At 40.0% G+C, this 20,241-nt stretch overlaps 1 protein-coding gene across 5 annotated transcripts in view; it reads left to right on the top strand.

Annotated features, from left to right (window-relative positions):
• Positions 1-724: 724 nt before the first annotated feature.
• Positions 725-20,241, top strand: part of ZNF316 (zinc finger protein 316) — a 38,478-nt gene continuing 18,961 nt past the window's right edge. Inside the window, exons 1-6 of one of the 5 annotated variants that reach the window (XM_074282799.1) lie at positions 725-1,242; positions 4,851-4,971; positions 6,013-6,778; positions 7,083-7,174; positions 9,640-9,766; positions 10,827-10,940. In XM_074282799.1, coding sequence (XP_074138900.1) covers positions 6,040-6,778; positions 7,083-7,174; positions 9,640-9,766; positions 10,827-10,940 — 1,072 coding nt within the window. In that variant the 5' untranslated portion in view covers positions 725-1,242; positions 4,851-4,971; positions 6,013-6,039. Of the gene's footprint in view, positions 1,243-1,604; positions 4,988-6,012; positions 6,779-7,082; positions 7,175-9,639; positions 9,767-10,826; positions 10,941-20,241 lie in introns of those variants that run through there. The other 4 variants (XM_074282797.1, XM_074282795.1, XM_074282798.1 and 1 more) reach the window with 4 other exon arrangements.

The raw sequence follows: 20,241 nt of genomic DNA, 5'->3' as shown, positions 1-20,241 counted from the left end.
GTGGAGTTGGATTTAAAGAAGTAGGCGGTGTTCAGCAAGTGAATTGATCTTTAGGCAAATGGATCATTGTGTTAATCCGCTTTTGGTCAACTTTGGAAAAGCCAATACACTTCCAGCCGGACGCACCCACGCAGGCTCGCGTATTCACACCCTCACGTCTAACTTTCGATTTGGGGAATCCTCTTTTTCGGACCGAGTGCTCGGGTGGCTTGCTTCCGATGCAGAGGGGTGCATGCGAAAAGGGTGGGCGCGGGGGAGGCATTCTCACTCTCCCCGCACGCGCGGACGCGCTGCATCCCACCTGGGTCTCCCCGCCACTTCTTCGGCGGACTGTGGACCACGCTCCTATTCCTTCTTGTTCTCCCTCCCCGGGCCTGGGGCAATAGGGGAATGGAGCTGACAGTACGTGGGCCCCAGCCCCCTCCAGGCTCCCAGGGCCGGATCCAGCCGGCCTGGGCCCGGCCTTTCATCCCCCACTCCAGTCCGGCGCCTCAAAGAGTTCATTTCCGGCAGCCGGAGGAGAGGACACCTCCTTCCTTCCCTCCTTCCCACCCTCCCCGCGCGCCGCGGACTGCGTGCAGCGGGCCGGCCACAGCTGGCCCGGGTCTCACACAAGGACAATAAACCCCGCGGGAGAGAGAGAGGGCGAGGGCGCCTGCGTGACCGGAAGTGCCCCCTCCCTTACCCAGCCCGAGATCCGAGGGGCGGGGGAGCCCGAAGAGAGGAGAGGCGTGGGGGGCACTAGAGAGGCGCGGCGGGCCGACAGCGCAGGCGCCCCTGCTTGGTTCCCCCCCCTCACGACTCCCATCTCCCCACTCCCCCGCCCTTCACAGGGTGAGGAGAGGGGAGGAGCCGGGATCCGAGGCGGGCACTTCCGGTGCCCACGCGCCGCGCAGCTCCCGCGGCCGTCACTTTGTGTCTGAGCCCGGGCCCCCCCAGGAGCGCCGAGTCCGGGCTCCGGGCCCCGGGCCGTGCTTCCCCTCCCTCTCACCCCCCCATCCCGTCCCCAGACCAGGCCTCCCCGACCCGGCCGGCCCCAGGCCCCAGGAGTTCGGGGCTTTCCAGTACCAGCCCTCTCGGAGCCCCGGCCCAGCTCTCCGGGCCCGGACCCAGGAATCCTCGTCTCCCAGCCGGACTGGGCGGCCGCCGTCAACCCCAGAGTCCGTCCGGCCGGCCTGAGGGAGGGCGCAGAGCCAGGCCCGGGACCCAGGGGATCGGGGTCGCCCAGCCCCGAGCCCCGGGGTGAGTCCGGCGGGGGCTGCCCGGGTCGGGCCGCGGCGGGGCGGGGCTCTCGGAGGGGAATCCTTCCCTTCTCGCGCACTTCGGATGTCCCACGGAGGAGTGGACTCAAGCCCGTGGAGGGGGAGCGGGAGCGGGAGCGGGGAGGCCCCCGGAGAGGCGCGGTCGCTTCTTTCCCTTTCCTTTCCTAGTTGGGGACTAGCCTGGGAGGGTTTGGGGGAGAGGCCTAGAGCCGGGCGAGGGGGAAGAGCGAGGTGTGCGAGCGAGGTGTGCATGTTGTGTGTGTAGGGGGGGACCGGCATGGTGGGAATCAAGGACAGGGGAAAGGGCGCGGGCCAGCTCCAATCCTCCCGTGGGGAGATTGGAGGGGAGTGAGGGGAGTGAGGGCAAAGCAACCAGGGCCCTAGCAAAGAAGGTGGAGGTGCCCGGGCGCTCGTGGTGTTCGTGTCTAATCGTCTCCTTCCTCTCCCGGGTCTTTGAACGCCCCGAGCTCTCGGGCAGGGGCTTGGAGCTCCCCTTGCTGTGGCCAGAGCGAGCAAAGACAGAGTGGGCCCTCTCATTTGGGGAGAGCTTTTTCCTTAGACTGTGTAGGCCCTTTGTGAATCTGTAGGCCAGATGCCTACCAGGGCTCTCTTTGGTGGAGTGGGAGGAACACTACCGGCTTAGGAATCAGGAGCCACCGGCTCTTAAGAGCAACCAACTCTCAGGGTCTGCTTAACCTTTCTCTGGGCTTCCAGTTTTCCGAATCAGTGAAAGGGTTCTACTCCCCCACGATAATGTTTATAGCCCTTCCTACTTCACTGGGTACTAGTGAGGATCGGACGGGAAAATGTATTTGGAAAGCACTTGGAACAGTTAAAAACCCTATATAAATACAAAGGATTGATAATTCTAAGAGGATTAGCTCGATTATGCTAACTTTTCAACCAAAAACCCAGTAGAAGAAAATGGAGCAGACCCCACACTTTAAAGCTAGGAGATAGGAAGTGCTAAAGGGCCGGAAAACTGCTGAATTTGAATTTGTGCACTGGAGTCGAAATGGATAGAGAACTGACTTCGAAATTAAAGAGTCTCGAGGTGTCAGTCCAGACCCTGACACGTATTGGTTGTGTGACCTTGGCCACCCCTCAGTGCTCTAGACAGCCCTCTGCCACTGTAAAATTGGAAGAGTGGATGCCAACCTATATTGGTAGAGACAGTCTTCTCACCTAGGAGTACCCTGAACAAATGAAATCACAGGCCATTCCCTATCTTTCCCCAGTTAAACAGGTATCAAGCCCAGTGGGGTAGAGAGAAGAGAATAGGATTAATGAATGGAATGAGAGGAGAATGGGTTCGGTAAAGGTTTGGGATTGAGATCTTTTTCATGACTCAGGTAAATGAAAGTACAATTTGTTAGCCATATTCCCTACAGTTACCAAATGAATAAATTTGGGAAGGTAGGTCACCTTGACTGCTTTTGAGGTTCTGTAATTAAATTCTGGTCAAAATGCATACTTATGATTTTTCATTCCATAAAGCTTTCCTTGAAGGAGGTAGACTATGGAGGAAGGCTTGTGGACTTGGGGGGAATGGAATTGTTTTAGGAGCGACTTGGGAAGAGAGTTTGGCATGATGAAAAATGCAATGAATTTAGGGTTTGAGGTACCTAAGTTTGAAGCCCAAGATTATTATTTAATAGCTGTTTAACCACAAACAATCATTTAATCTCTTGGGACTTTAGTTTTCTTTTTTGATAAAATGAAAAGGTTCGACAAGATCTGTCTTTACATATAGCTTCAGAAAACTGATGTTTATGGAGAGGAAAGTTGCTGCATCTCTGTAATAAGTTATTAGGCTTTACAGCCTAATGGTTGAGGGTATTGTCAGGGGGAATAATCTTTAAGAGGTATTAGTAGGATCCACTAGGGCAGTTCTTAGGTTTATTATTATTATTATTCCAGTAAAGAAGAAAGTATTGAAGAATGAGGAACTGTATTTGTTGCATATGATGCCAGCCGACTGTGGGTCCTTGATGAACACACTTTATAGAGAAGGATAAATATTTGCTGGTGGCTAGAGACAAAGGGCGATTCAAGGTCCCAACATTCTTTTTAGGATATATTTAAAGGAAGTAGGGAAAATGACTTGCATTCAGGTGAAAACAGGGCATAACGAGTCAAAGGCATGGGGACTGGTGAAAACTAGAAAGCTCTGAGTTTACTCATTCTCTGTTTTAAGATAGAGATTTGGATAGGAAATGGACCTTTGAGTCTGGGAAATGTGTATCCTAAGGAGATGAACAGGAAAGGCCTGCAAACAAGAAAAGAAACTAGAGTCTTCTGCATTGTTTTATTTTTAGAGGAACTGATGTTCAATTCAATTTATTTATTGAGCATATAATATTCCCATCACTGTACCCATCAGTATAGAGGCTACAAGAGAAGTATATAGTCTCTGCCCTCAAGGATTTTACTGTCTAGTTGGGTAAAGTTAACTAGATGAAGCAAGGGAGAGTATAATTAAATGTTAAAGGTGTATATATATTTTCAGACAATAAGTGCTGTAAATAAAAGAGGAAGAGAAATAGTCACTGAAGCCCCAAGATGTTAGGGAAGATTATGTGTGTGATCTTGGGCAAGTTATTTAGCCTTTCGAGGCCTGTAAAATACAGAATTTGAATAATTTCTAGGTTTTTTCCATGTGTAAATCCTATAGTTCTGTGACTTACGGGAAGAAATAGAACATGTTCTGGGTTTCCACTAGATAGAGAAAAGTCAGTAGTGACCTCCAAATATCCTATTATTTAGCTCCAGAGAAGGTAATTTGGGGATGGAATTTTTCAATCCTTTGGGCTAGTCTCTCATAGCTGAGGGGAAAGGCCAGTAACAACTAAAAAACCCTGATTAGAATCAGAATGTGTATGTTTTCAATCGATAGATTCCCTCTATCCATTTAACACTACATAAACCTTGAAAGACAGTCTGGGTTATTAGACGTTCTTCAAAGAAGTTTGAAGACAGTGATTCTCAAACTTTTTATGACACTCCACTTTGACCCAGAGTTTCCAAACTTTTTATACAGACCCCAACAGAATCTGGAGCATTAATACTAAATGATTTTGACTTCCCATTATTATCACAGTGAAAATAAGAAAAATTTATATAAGATGATGAGTACTAGGTAGGAACTTGAAATGTACAATTTGCATTTAATAATCAAGGAGATTGGAAGCCAGCAAATTGATTTGGAGAGGGGAATGGTGTGCTCCATGTTATAGATAAGAGTAGACTATTTTTTTGAATTGAATAAGGAAAAAGTTAGGGTTAAAAAAAAAAGGTGTGGGGGGGTGGACAAGAGCCGAGGTTGAAGATCACTGTAGGGGGGAAAACAGAAGAGTGGATGTTTGTTACAGAGGTGAAAAAGATAGAATTTTATGAATGTAAAGGACTCATATCTGCCATGCTCCAGTCTTTGTTCTCTTTATATTTCTTCTTAACTCGTATTCCTTGGTCTTTAGAACTTTGGATTTTCATAGGATTTCCAGGCATAACCTGCTTTGAGGATCTGTTTAGCCTGGGCCCCGTTGCTCTGCCTTACCTAACTAGTTTCCTTTTTGCTTCCCTTCCTAGGATATTGGACCTTTTCCTTCTTCTAGACTACCTTATCTGATCTCCTTTAGTTTCTGACTTTGAGATGAATGTCTTGGTGTCCCAGTTAACTTTATAACGTTGTACCTCCTCCCTGGAAGTGGTACGTCTGTATTAAGGTGAACTCTTGCTTTTAAGATTCCTTCTTCCAGGCTGGGATGATAGCTTTGGGAATGACCCAAAGGTTAGCTCTGTAATGGATATGAAATTTAGGCTTATATCTGTTTTTGTGTCGACAATTCAAAGATTAATATTTGGAGTCATTCCATTTCAAAACTCTCATATTCTCCTTTGATGGTATTCCTTTCCAGCCACCCTGGCTTATTCGTTGGAATTTTGAAGTAGCTATTTAGTGTAAAGTGGAGGCCAAGGCAGAGACAGAGCTCTGTTTGACTTGGCTTGGTGTCCAGTTTCAACTGGATCTCCCAGCCTGAGGCCCAGGCAAGAAAAGCCCTCCTTTAGGCATGAAGTGGGTGGAGATTGTGTAATCTTTATTAAGAGTTCAAAATGTCCTAGGCTCTGTACAAAAAATATACTTGACAAGACTCTGCCCTCTGGGAGATGACCAAGGCAACATGCCACACACATGTTATCACACTGTGGATACTGCATAGGGCCAACAGACCCAAGGGAACAGGTTGTGCCTAAAGCCTAGAGGAGGAGGCTAGAAGTTTTTTTTTTTAAACCTTTGGATGCTATAGGGAACCTTAAGATTAGAAATCTAAATTGGAACATTTCAACAAATTATATCCACACAAATTTTTATTGTGTGCTCGCTTTGTGCCCAGATACTGTGGTAGGTACTGAATTATCAACCAGAAAGGAGGATCAGAGAGAGGAATTTGGTCCCTGAGGATGTAATTGATCAGTTTTTATACATAGTAATGGAGAAGAACTAGATTCTCTTTTCCTTTTTGGATTTTTTTTTGTCTTAATAGTATTTTTTTCCCCCAGAGAGCTAGATTGACTGGAATTTAAGAGCTTTATTTTTTTGGGCAAAGGAACTATGTTGGGAGTTTCTGATTGTCCCAATAGTGGTGGCCCAGAGGAAGGCCTAGATGCAGGTATAAAATTGGGTTCATCAGGCATCCAAAGAAATGTGTTGCATACATAATGTCCTGATTGGATAACCTACTTCTTCTAGGCCGAGGCATCGGAGGAGAAACAGAAGATGGCAGCTTTGCATACAGCACCAGACTCCCCAACCTCCCAGCTGGAGAGAATGGAAGTCAGGCCAGAGTGTGAAGCTGATCATGAGGAAAGGGAGGGCAGCTCAGATCTGGTTGAGGACAGCCCAGAGGAGGGAGAGGGGAGTCCAGAGCCGATGGAGGAGAGTCCAGAGGAGGGTGAGGGGAGCCCTGAGCCAATTGAGGGCAGCCCAGAGGACAACGAACACAACTCAGAGCTGATTGATGGAAGTCCAGAGGCAATTGAAGACCTCCCAGAGCCAATTGAAGGCAGCCCGAGGCCCATCCTTGGAAGCCCAGAGCCCATGATGGGCAGCCCAGGGCCTATTGATGACATCCCAGAGCCCATTGATAGCATCTCAGAACCCATCATGGGCAGTCCAGAGCCTATTGATAGCATTCCAGAGCCTATCATGGGTAGTCCAGAGGTAATTGAAGGCAGTCCAGAACCTATTGATAGCATTCCAGAACCTATCATGGGTAGTCCAGAGGTGATCGAAGGCAGTCCAGAACCCAACATGGGCAGCCCAGAAGTGATCGAGGGCAGTCCAGAGCCCATTGAAGGTAGCCCAGAGCCCATCATGGGTAGCCCAGAGGTGATCGAGGGCAGCCCAGAACCCATCGAGGGTAGCCCAGAGGTGATCGAGGGCAGCCCAGAACCAGAACCACAAGAACCATTGAACCATGACTCTAAAATGGAGTCCCCAGTTCTTCAGGAGAAGGGTAAGGAGAAGCCTTCCATTTGATTATGATGAAGGGGAACCAGATAACTGGAGAGATCAAGAGCATGGGATAGGGGGAAGGAGGATGAAGCAAGAGACATTGGAATCAAAGAAGTGATAAGTTCTAAATTCTGTAAGAATAGAATAGATAGGATTGGCCAGGCTAAATATGGGGTTGTAACGGTCTTTCCTAGTTTAACTTTCTGTAACTGTGGGGCTGGTGGTGGAAGGTGAAGGGGAAGAGGGTACCTTTTTTAATGCATGAGCCTGGAGGAGAAATAAAGAAAACACACTTTCTTCCACAGCTGTGTCAGTTTCCTGGGTTCCAGCTATTTTAAAAAAAGAGATCATTGCTGATGATGAGACAGCAACTGACTTCCTAACTACTGAGTCCCAGGTGAGCTTTGGTTCTCTGAGATTTTTCTTTTAGTAGCTCTGTGACTTTCTTTTGTCTGTCATATGGAGCTAATATTTAAAAACCCATCTCACAGTGATTTTTTTTTAGGGTCAAATGACATTACAGAACCTCGAGTTGGAAGGGAACTGAGGGATTTCCAGCATTGGAGAATCTACTGTTTCCCAAGAGAGCCTGTTCCTTTTTGGGAAAACTAGGATCCCCAGGAAGTCTTCCTTCCTATCAAGCTTAAATCTGCATTTTTGCAGCTATAATCATTTCTCCTACTTCAGTCTTCTGAATTGAATCTTATTTCTATGTGACAGTCCTTAATATCTCTTCCTCTGAAGTTTTCCTTTCTCTGTTCTTAACACCCCCAATCTCGTTAACCTGGTCTTCATGAACTTGAGGCCTCTTACTGTCTTGATTCTAAAATGTAGCATCTATAACTGAACATGATACTTCAGATATTGTTTGGGCAGTACACTGAGTACAGTTGGACTATATTACTCCTTAGTTGTTGACCTAATGCCACTTTATGCAGATTGTGTTATTTTCTAAGCTGCTATAATCACACAGATGACATGGTTCAGACAAATTTCTGATAGCATCTCCCTCTCATCTTTTTGCTCTTGAAGTTGTTTTTGAACCCAAGTTTAAGACAACATTTATTCTTATTAAATTGTATCTTAGATTTCTGCCCAGTGTTCTAAGAGCATTTCAAGAGTTTTCTTGTTTCTGACTTTTACATCCAATATGTGGGTTGTCCCTCTTAGCTTTTTGTCAATTGTCAATTTGACATAAATGCCACCTGTGTTTTCTACTCATTAAGAAAATATGTTTAATGGCCCAAGGTATTTTGTAATCCAAAAAGGGCTATACAGAGTGTTCCTAAAGTTTATAAGGAGTTTAAAACAATAGCTTCACTTCAATAGGACATAAAAACAATATGTAAAATGCAATAGAGATAATTTATTCATTTTTGAATGAAAAAGAAGTGAATTTTATTATTTTGTATTTTTCCAGATAACCCACCTTAGTAGACTAGATGGCTTCAGTAGAAGAAAATAAAAATATTGTGCTCTTTAGTATCAAAAAAGTTGTAATTACGGGCATATGTTAAAATGAAAGTATGAAAAAACCTTGCTTTTAGAATGGACTTCATGATAGAATAATGTGACCAGTGCTGTAACACAATTTGAGCATTTGTTTGTGAAACTAGATGTAATGGGGAGACTGCAGCTTTAAAACGTAATCTGCTGGTCTGAATGGGGTTTGTAGAATAACCACAGAATATAGGCTACATAGAAAACTATAATGTGCTTTATATATATATACTGATGGTGGACATGTTGAAACTAAACTATTTTAAGATTAAATGTGCTAAATCTAGAATTAATTACCTTGGCATTATGTTTAATAGATTATTATTTTTAAAATCTCTTATAGAATTTAATTTACTAACATTTTGAACTGCACTTGGACTTTAAGGACACTGTTTAAAGAACCAGTTAAAGAACTTAATGCAGTTTCTTGGCAACCTTTCTGTCTAATCTGGATTAGATGCTGTTCCACTTAAAGCAGAGTTACAAAAAGTTTACTTTCTGGAGATCATTGCCTGTCAGTAGTTACTTAGCCAGTAAATTTCCCTTCTGTAATTTTATGCTCATTTTTTCAAATGTAGAAGATTGAGTGCATCCCGAGAATGTTGGTTTCCTCAATATTAAATTCACCTCCAATTACTTCAGTGCTTCAAGGCCCTCTGCTTGCTAAGATTTGGGTGTTCATCCGATTGGTACAAATTCTAACTCTTTAATAGACAGTCTTTGTGAGTTGGTCTGGCCAAAAAGAAAAAAAAAAGAAGAAAAAAATCTATTACCTAGCCCCCAAACTACTTAAGATGAGCCTTTCTCAAATTTCTCAAAAAAAAGTCTGATCCTCTGCTACCAGTCTATCATCAAGCCTGTATCTGGAGATTTTTTGGTTTGATGGGATATACCAGAACTTGTAGTCTGTTGTCTCAATATTTCAGAAACCAGAGTTTCCTCTCTACCATGATTTCTTACAGAAAAGTTTTAATGGAAGCTACCAAGCTGTTTCTTTCCCCTAGATTTGGGCTTCTTTTGCTTCATATACTCTTCATGTCACCATTCAACATAAGAGCTTTTCCCTGACTCAGAAAACTAAAATTTAGAACTTATATGTGGATTTTCCATACACCTCATTCTCCTCTTTCTCCTCCCATCTCCCCTAAAAATATTTATATATATTATTATAGTTTAATTAACATCTATTAAGTTATACTGTCTGAAGGTTAACTTTTGTGTGAACCAGACTCAAAGAAGGGATTGTATTTTCTCCATTTTATCTTTCAATATGGTTTTCAGTTGTCATTGTTGGCTTATTTCTTTACTCTTCCTCCTCATTTGAGGCAAAATGGGGATGTATTATTGCTCTCTTTTTCTAAGGGACTGGTGACATTTGAAGATGTAGCTGTGTATTTCTCTTTGGAGGAGTGGGGAAGGCTAAATGAAGCTCAAAAGGATCTTTACAAGGAAGTCATGCAGGAGAACTATGGGATTCTGGTGTCTCTGGGTAAGTGCTGGTTTTCCCAACATCTAAGAAACAGTGAGCAGAGGGATAAGCTCACACAATTCCTTGGGACATCCAACTGTGATATTCTTTCTGAAACATTGTCATTCTTTAGAACCGGTGGTCTCTGACAGGTTGGGAAAAGTACTAGATTCAATCAGAACAAAGCATCCCTCCTGGAGTACTTCTTGAATTATAAACTCAGAGAATGCACAGAATAGTATGTACATTGTAGCCTCAAAGCCTCTTTTAAGAAACATACAGTTTTAGATGTGGCCAATGTGTAGATTAATTTTGATTATGTTAAACTTTTTTTTTTTTACCTTCTGTTCCTTTGTGTTTTTAATTGGGAGGAAGAAAGGGAAGTTAATGTAAAATGAAGTTAATTTAAAATACATGATGATTATAATGTTTTAAAGGACCATTGTAATATTTTAAACTTACATAAGGAAAATTAAGTTATTCAGCTAGTATAACAAGCAAAACTACTTTGAAGAGAAAGTAGAATTATATATTTAAAGCAAGTGGTAATGAAGTAGAATTCATTTGTGGTCCTATTTTTTGGGGGGATGTTTTGATTTATATATGAAAGTTTTCTTTATGTTTAAACTTAAACAATAAATAATTATAATTTACCTTTTAAAAACAGTCTCTGTTAGCCCAAGAATCCAAAGTATATGTTAGGTTATATACATCTCTCAGTCCTACTTGGAATCTGTTGGCTATAGATTTTACCAACACATCCAGTGGTGTAAGGAGTCAATTAGATGTGGAGAGATGAGAGCACTCAAATAATAGGCACACTAAAATAGTGGGTATGGGAAAGGTGTGGTTAATAGAGGTGGGGGAAAATTAGGGGAAGGTCCCAAAAGAAAACTGAGGGTGAAAGAAGCTGTAAATATTTGAGATGGACTGAATTAAGGAAATAACATTTACTAGCAGAAGGCATCAGTGTCCTCCTTGGAGTATGGGGTAGAGGTAGAGATAGTATCATTTTCATTGATAATGAACAACCTCCTGCTCACTCTCTTTCTTTTCTTTTTCTTTTTATCCTTTTTGATAGGTTATCCAATTCCTAAACCTGATGTAATCTCTCGAATGGAGCGTGGGGAAGAGTTGTGGGTCCCAGACAGTCCTGGTCCTGAGGAAGGAGATATTTTAACTGGTGTTTATACAGGTGAGAAGCATGAGAATCAGGGATTAGAGGAAAACAAAGGAATGGGAATTTCACAAGTGTTTTTTTTTTTTCCTACTGTTTTGCTCTCACCCAGTCCTATAATTACCTTTAATTTTCTAGTTTTATGTTGATTGCTAACAGTTCCAAGATAGTTGTGCAATGAGGAGTAAAAAAAAAAAAAAAAAGCTGCTTAATATGGTTTCCTTTTTAAACTGGAAATATTTTGGTCCCTGTGACTAGTGCAACTCTCAACATCAGAGCATAATTTTGAAGAATTAATTTTACTGACTGTGGTGGTATTTTGTATTCTTTGGGTTTTGGGATGGGTGTGTTCAGGCTGAGATTGAATCTCAAAGCTTGGTGGAAATATTTTCTGACTAAAGACATTATTACTAGGCTAAGAGTCCATGGGTTATGTCAAACAGTTCACGTAAGTCATAGTGGATGAGAGAGAGGTTCCCTTTCAACATCTTAAGAAGCAACTTTTTCCTCTATGAATGTGCATGTTAAAGGTGTTTTCTAAGCCATTCACAGTTTTTAAGAATACTACCTTCTCAAGGGTGGTGCAGGTCTATGCCAGACTTTTTTTATGGTCTCATGTGTGTGGTTCTTTTCTTCTTTTGCTGGAGAACCAGCATGCCACAAAGCTGAAAGGCCTAATATGTGGTTCCATTGTTCCTATCAGCCTACTCTGTGTCCTGTATTTGGGCCCCTTTGATATCATAGCCTTTCATTGTTCCTAAAACTACCTTTCTTTTGGGAGTCATGTTGCATATTAAGTAATATAATGGGTGGTAAGGTTTGAGATTTAAATCAAAATTAAAGAAATTATATTAGAAAATAATTACTAATATTTCTTTCTTTCTTATTTTATTTTATTTTATTTTATTTTTTTTTACCAATTTACCAATATTTCTGGTCTTGGTTCCCTTCAGTTTGGAAAACTAATTGGATTTGAAAGAATAGTAAGAAGAAATAGAGATTAAAAAGGAAGTATATGAAGCTAAAAGTTAAGATTATATGGATTAAGATTAGGACTGGACCTAGCCAAGGTATGAATATTATTGCAACTTTGTTGATCTTTCCTGCTACTTTCCGGCTCCTAAAAATGATTTGTAAAGTGTTTTATATTTTTCAAAGCACTTTCATATAAATTACCTTGTTTAAATATTACAAAAACCTATTAGTCAGGAAAGATAGATGTTTTCTATGTTTTACTTATGGAAAAAAACCCTCAGGTCTAGAGTAGTTATGACTCATTCAATATCACATAAATGGTAAGAACAGTGTCTGGATTGGAGCCTAATTTTCTTATCCATTTCTTCCTAACACACTTAAAAATATTATTCTTATGTGTTCATCATTTCTGTTCAACTTCCCAAACTGGGAACTCAGAAGGATTAAGTATATATGAAATATGTCACATCCATTTCCAAGAACAATTTCAAACAATGTTTTAACACTTAGGATGTATCTCAGGGGTTGCATGGATATCTTAATGGTGAGCCAGGCTTTTTCTAAGCCTTGCTTTAGTTGTTGGTACCAAAGTTCTTTCTCTTGACTCTCATGTACCCCTAACTTTGACACAGGTGTTATGGAAATTACTAATCTGTTTTTTCCTTCATAAACCAATTGGATTAAGGTCATGTGCTACCCTGTGACCAAGGATAATTGGGTCTGGCTATACCTACCCTGTTTCTACCTTAGCTGGGCTGGCTGTCAGCCCTTTCTACTTACCTCTGTCATTCATCATCCTCTGATTGGTCATCTTAGTCCCAGGAGACGGGAGATTTTGGGGAGACCATGATTCTTTATGTTATAGTACAAAATTAGAAGGGTATCATGGAATTTAGAATGATGACAGTAATTCTCTTACAGGATTCATTATATCATCAAAAGCAGTAGTCCTTATTTGTACCATGTGTCTTTGGCCAGCTTAGGATCTCATGTACTCAGGGCTTTATACATTTTTGTTCCAGTAGGTTAGATGAGAGTATGTGTTATGTGTCCTAAGCTCCACAGGGTTTTCAGGTCTTGTATAGTATTCCCGCCTCTGCACAGGAAGGTCAATTTCACTGATTGGGAATAAGAGACAGTTAAACCCTCATCATGCCATTCATACTAATCCCTATTTAAAAGACAAGTGAATATGCTACCTTTGCACAGTTCAGGATACCTCAGCTGTTAAAGTTATAACTCACCAGGCAGGCAGTAGCTCTAATTGGCAAATGCTAGAGGTGATATTTTTGGTAAACAGGTGGGGTTTGTGTTTGCTGAGTTCCTTTTATTCCTTTTAATCTTTCCTTTTATATCAGTTAGGTTTCAGGACTGACTTAGAGAAAGTACAGGGTTGATTCCCTCCCTATTGTGGGTGAAGGACTTGAGGTTACAGAGGCCTAGTGACAGTGAAAAGTGCCACTGCTGCTCTGGGGCCTTGTGGCTATGTCTGACCAAGGGTTCTGAAGCTTTGTACTATGTAGCAGAAAAGGGAAAAGGGATAATTTCCCCTCAAAGAAAGGTGAAGTTTAAAGGGTTAATGTCGTGTTTCCCTACCTATTTCACATGAGAAAATGTTCTAAAACAAAAAGCCCTAAAATCCAAATAAGAAGCTACAATGAGAGCATTAGCTCTAGAATACAAAAAAATGGTAAATTCAGGGACTCTTGGAATATTCAACATCAGCTTATTTCCTTAGTATCTCTAGACACACAAAAATGGTCATATTTGCTATTTTGGAAAGCTCTAATTTCATCTTTCACAATATTCTCCCCCTCTCTCCCTCTCTCTTTTTCTCCCCGCCCCTCCCCCTCTCTGTTTATTTATTACATTCCAAAGCTTCCTGCTGCTTTAATATGGTTTATACTTGAGATCTGGGAAACTAAGAAGAACAGACTGGTTAAAAATAAAACAGAATCAGGAGCTCTTCTACCACTAGGATCCTCAATTTCTGTTATTTTATGTTAAAAAGAACCAGGTATTCTTTCCTGGTTCTGTCAAAGAAAGAATCATTTTAATGTAGATCCATGGAACTGATAAGGAAGAGTAAGGAGGGATTAGAAAATATCTTAGAAGAAGAGGAGAGAGGTGCTAACTATGTTAGGAGATAGTCTGAGTCTTAAACATTCTTGGCTCATTTCCTAGCATGTAGAGCCTAGAGCTTGAAACTAGAGAGGAAGGTACAAGTAATGGGTTGGAAAAGGAAGAAGGTATGTTGTAGCTTGGGGGGCTTTGTGTATCTCAAACCACATGCTCTTTCTCATGACTTTTCTGCACTCAGAGGAGAATTTTAATCTCTCTGCCATCTAAAGAGTTGAAGGAGGCCTCAGGACATCTAATCTAGTCCTCTCACTGGAATTGTCTTTGTGGTATTTCCAACAAGTGGCCATTCATCCTTCACTTGAAGGTTGTTTGAAGTGATCCTGATTTTGTTGACTAGTTAAAATGAAAGTAGCCCCTTTGAGATGCTGTTGCTGTTTCCTTTCTTAGCCTCTTGACTATGTACATCTCCTCGCTATAAATGAGACCAGAACACATTTTTCTAGTCAGTCTTATTCATAGGTTGATCTTTTCTGGAAAAAAACTGGGGAGATTTTCTATTGTTTGACAGGGAATTCCCATTTTTCTTATATTGTCTCCTGATAACTTTTTTTTCCTTTTTTTATTTATAAAATAGAAAAAAAGTATGAACTTAGAAAATATTTCCCAATCTGTCCAATATTTCACTATGATTGGGCATCTGCACAATTGACAGCAAGTGTAGCACTAGACAGTAACATTTTCATTTTTAATCACATTTCACTGGCTTACTGCCTGTTTTTTTTTCCTGGGGCCTGGGCTTGTGGTTTCGTACCAGAATTAAAGGGACCGAAACTAAGGGGGGGGGGGAATACCTTGAAACATTGAGGTTAAATGAAGTGCCTGGGGTCACACAATGAGTCAGTGGCAGAGTCAGGATTCGAATTGCTTTGTTTTGACTGAGTAGCTGAGTCATCCATCTGTGGTGACTGACTTGGGTTGGGAACTAGCCCAAAATAAAAATAACATTGTATGTGGCATTTACAGTTTACAGAACACTTTCGAATTCATTAACTTCTAGATTCTTCACAGCAGGGAGTAGATAGGTCAGGTCCTATCATCTCCTTTTGGCAGGAAAGAAAACTAGTTCTGAGATGTAATAATTTGTCCAGGATGACTTCAATAATAATTAGCAAAGCTGGAGCAATCTGGATTTTTTTTACTCCTAGTTTAGTGAACAAAGGGTCTCTATTACACATTGTCAAATCAGAATATAACAACTACTATATCAATTTTCTATATCAGTAAGAAAATTCTAAAGAATGAAGTAGAGAGTTGGAAATAAAGAAAGTTCTTAAAATTGATAGTGTCTCAGAAACTTGGCAGCAAGGTTGTACAGTATGTACCTAGAGTGCTAGTTCTAGAGTCAGGAAGACCTGAATTCAAATGTGGCCTCAGATACCTACTACCTGTGTGACTTTGGGCAAGTCACTTAACCTCTGCCTCCATTTCCTCTACTGCAAAGTGAGAATAATAATATTATCTTTCCCATGGGGATTGTAAGGATCAAATTAGCTAATATTTGTTAAATATTTAGTGCCTGACACATAATAGTCAATAGATACTCAGTAAATAACTATTAAGCACCTGCTTTATGCCAGGTACTGAGCTAAGTACTAGGAATGCAAAAAATAATGAAGAAGATAGTTTAATAAGTTATGGCCTTATGGCCAGTGATGAGACTCTTCAGTTCCACCTAGGCTAGTCCTCAGATTCATTGCCTGTTGACTCAGTACTTACATTTTTTTTCCGCTTGATAAGAATTACTAGAGCTTGTGCTCTGATTGTATCACTTTTGAGAGTCCAGGATGACCTTTGTGTCATAATGGTGGAGTGGAAGAGGAGAATGGAGAAGTTAAATCGAGCCATAAAAGTATATGAAGATAATGTAAAAAGGACATGGCAGCAGTGAGCCAATGATTTTTTTTTAAATTTAATTTTTTGAGCCAGTGGTTCTAGAAAGAGAGGGAAAATCAGAGAAGTAAATAAGCTTAATTTAAATAAGGATTTGGAGTATAAAGGGGTTATTCCATTTGCCAGTCATAGTTACATATATTTGGATTGAATCTTGATGACCATAACTTGAAAAGAGTTAAATCTACCAAGCCCTGCAGTATCAAGTATTCATGGGAAACAGAACCCAATCTTTACTGAGGGCACCTTGTAGCTCCTGATCCCACTTCAGAGGTAACTTTAGGAAAAGGAATGATTTGTAAGCTCATCTGGTTATGTTAATCTTCTTGTTGCTTGTTGCTAACTCTATTTAACTTTAGACTCAAGGCCCCATAGAACCTACTCCTCAGCCTTTCTATTCCCTCTTATCCCTTCGGTGAAAAAGGCATTCCTGTGGAGATTATTGATATAGTGTGGAGGAATTGAGATCGAAGCTCTTTTTTGATTTGCCTTTGAGAAGAACTAAAGGGCAAAAAGAATGATTTTCCCTTTTTTTGAATAGATTCAGTTCATAGTTTTCCTGAACTAAAATTGAGTGCATGTTCATTTGTGTCATAAAGTGGTCCTTGACCATCCAGCATTAGTTGATTAATATGAACTTTGCCTTGACAATTGGCTTTTCATGAGAATCATGTTGTAATTTACTGTTAACTTGTAGCAAAAGGCCTTACTATTAACATAACAGCCATTAATAAGGCTTCTGGATTCCTCAAAACCTTGTCTCCATGGACCAAGGCAATACCGATTGAACTTTATTTAGTGCATCCCAAACTCTGAGAATTTTATATTCAGAATTTGGAATCAGAAATTGTTTAGTTATCTGTAGAATTTTTACGATTTACAACATACTTAACTTCATGACAGTCTTATGAGGTAGGTAGAACAAATATTTTCTTCTTTTTGCAGATAAGTAAACTGAAGTGAAGACCATTATTTAGCTTATGTAGCATTTACATAATGCTTTAAGGTTATTTGTGTTTTATTGTATTTGTTCTATCCTTTGAGGTAGATAGAGGCTATTCCTGTTATACTGATAAGTAAACTGAAGCATAGAAAATTTAAGTGACTTGCCCAAATTCACACATCTAGCATGTGTCTAAGGCAGGATTTGAATATGAGTATTCCTAACGCTATGTCTCAATACCCAATATTTTCCAAATCTAATATTCTTTTTGCTATGTCATGCAACTTTTATATGATTCATTTATTTAACCACAAAACTTTCAGGTGCTCCACATACTGCTTGGAAATTTATTTATGAAGTTCTAGGCACTTCCTTTCTCATTTTTTGTAGTTCAACCTTTCAGTCATGTAGGATAAAAATAGCTTTTAGCTGGGAGAGATCTTAGAAATAATCTAAAACAAGCCTTTCATTTCATAACCAAAGAAACTCAGGTTAACTGCAATCAGATGACTTAAAGTCATTTTTCTATTGAGTAAAATTGCAGAGGCAGAATTTGAACATAGGTCCTTTTGTTTTAAATCCAATATTTTTCTACTGTACTATATTATTATTTCCATTTTAACTTTCAGTTATTAGTGTATGTTTCCCATCATCCAGACTGTCTTCTATTCTTTAAAAGTATTCCTCTGACAGTAATTAATAAAAATTCAAAATTACAAAGTGAATTCTTCTAATTAGAGGATCCTTATGACTCCACTGGGTTCATAGGACTTCCTTTGAGTAACCTGGCTAACCATTTTTTCCCCTGAAAGTTGAAGGGGAATTTAGTATCAATTAATAGCATGATAATTTCTGCATCTAAAACCAGAGAAATCTTGGAAAATGGGGTGTTCATTTCTCTGAATTCCATCTTTTCAGAGAGAGATTATTCACATGCAACCTTGGTTTCCAAAGAATAATGTGCCAATAGCCAGAAATCTAGATCTTTGGCCCACTTTGCATACTCTCCTAGGTGTGGTGGTATCTGATCCATCTTCTCTTTCAATAGTCATCTCTCATATTTGCATGAAAGATTTTCTTAAAACAACTTGATGGACATATAAATATTATCCCTATTTTACAGAAGAAGATACTGAAGTGACAAGTTCATATCATCAAGTGAAAAATAGGAACAAGTTCAGATGGGAAGGGGAAAGGAATATGCATTTATTAAAGTGCCTTTTGTGTGCTGAGTACTGTGCTAAGTTCTTTACAGTTATTATATCCTTTGGGGTAGCTAGGTGGTCCAGTGGATAGAGCATCAGCCCTGAAGTCAGGAGGACCTAAGTTCAAATGTGGTCTCAGACACTTAATACTTCCTTGCTGTGTGACCCTGGGCAAGTCACTTATCCCTAATTGCCTCAGCATAAAAATAATTATTATATCCTTTGACTGTTACAACAACATTGGGAGGTTGGTACTGTTATTATACCAATTTTACATTTAAGGAAACGGAGGAAGACAGAGGTGAAGTGATTTTTCTCAGTAATACAAGCTAGTCAGTGTTTGAAGCTGAATTTGACCTCAAATCCTGCTGACTCCAGGCCCAGTATTCTTGCTGTTGCTCAACCAGCTCTTCCCAAAAGTAATACAAAGTATAATACCTTACAACTCCTTTGTGTTTTAAGGTTTGTAAAGGACTTTTATCTTGACAACCTTGTAAAAGAGTATGTTCAGATACTGATCCCTCTTAAGCTGGGAGAAAATGAGTATTCTTCATAGCCCTTGAAGGTTTATAAAGCACTTGCCTCACTATCTTTGAGTGAGAAAGTGCTGTATGTTTTATCCTTAGGTCCCAGAGGTTTAGTGACTTACTCTAATTAGTGTCAATCCAGGATCTGAACTCAGGTTTCCTAATTCCATGTCCAGAGTTCTTTCTATTGCACCACAGAAAGTTTTTTTTTAAAGGGTATGTTTTTTGCAAATGTAATTGCTATTTTGGGAAAGTAATTATTTTTGTTGTTAGAGCTGGAAGGGACATGACCTTTCATGTACTCTTTCACCTAGAATACAGGTAATGATTGGTTTTTCAGGAAGTTGGCTAGGACTGTCCCCTGCCTTTATTCATTAATTCTCTAGACAGACAATTGACTCCTAAAAAGCAAATAAAAAAAGGGGTCATCGTGTTTATTTCCCATTCTTAGTCTTTTCCTTAATTTGTTCTTTCCTGAATTTTAGTCATGTCCAGCCTTTTCAGTCCCAGGAATGGAATCTTGTGGCCAAGCTAGACTCAAGGGAAACAGAAGCTTCTTCTAGTCCCTCATAATCTATACTTTAGCTAACCAAGTAAAATTTTAATCTCTGAGCCCAGGGCTATATTTGTTTCATAAATTTAATGACCTTAAAGGAATTTGGCTGACTGAGTCCTATATGAGGCATTCACATTTTATGTGCTTTGGTCTCCACCTTATCAACCATTGATTAACCTTCATTAGAACACATTAATCTCAAGCAACTTATTTTTTGAAAGAGAATTTTATTTTCAATTATGGCTTTTATACTTACCTCTCCCTCCTTCACCCATTGAGAAAGCAAGAAAAACAAAAGTCATTACAGATGTATATAGTCATGTAAAACAAATTCTTGTATTAGTCATGTCCAAAGTAAGATAAAATATGTTAAGAGTGTGCTTGGAGTGCACCAGCTTTCTATCTAGTTATGAATAGCATGTTTGATCATAAGTCCTCTGAAATTATGATCATTGTGTTTCTCAGTTACCAAGATTTTCAGAAATGATCATTTTAAAGTATTGTTTTTGTATAAATTATCCTTCTGATTTTACTTTATTCACCTTGCATCAGTTCATATAAGTTTTCCTAAGTTCTTAATCATTTCTTACAGCACAAATATATTCATATACTATAACTTGTACTACTGCAAAAGGAGCTGCTGTAAATATTTTTGTATGCACAGGTCTGTTTTCTTTCTTTTATCTCTTTGCAGTATAGCTCTAGAAGTAACAGTATCACTAGACCAAAGGCTAGGCACACTTTAATAGCTTTTGGGGTATAGTTCTATGTTGCTTTCCAGAATGATCTGTCAGGTTCACACTACTACAACAGTGCATTAAAGTATCTATTTTACCATAGTCCCTCCAGCAGTTGTCATTTTTCTTTTTTTGTCAACTTAAGCCAATCCAGTTGATATGAAATGGTACCTCAGGGTTGTTTTAATTGGAATTTCTCTAATTATTAGTGATTGAGAGAATTTTCTCATATGGCTATTGTTAGCTCTTATTTCTTCCTTTGAAAACTACCTGTTCATATCCTTTGACCAACTCAATTGGGGGGATGGCTTTTATTAAAAATGCCTCATTTCTCATTAGAAATG

This window comes from Sminthopsis crassicaudata, chromosome 1 (assembly GCF_048593235.1).
Source record: "Sminthopsis crassicaudata isolate SCR6 chromosome 1, ASM4859323v1, whole genome shotgun sequence".
In the NCBI taxonomy this organism is placed as follows: Eukaryota; Metazoa; Chordata; class Mammalia; order Dasyuromorphia; family Dasyuridae; genus Sminthopsis; species Sminthopsis crassicaudata.
This window is presented reverse-complemented; position numbering and strand designations above follow the sequence as displayed.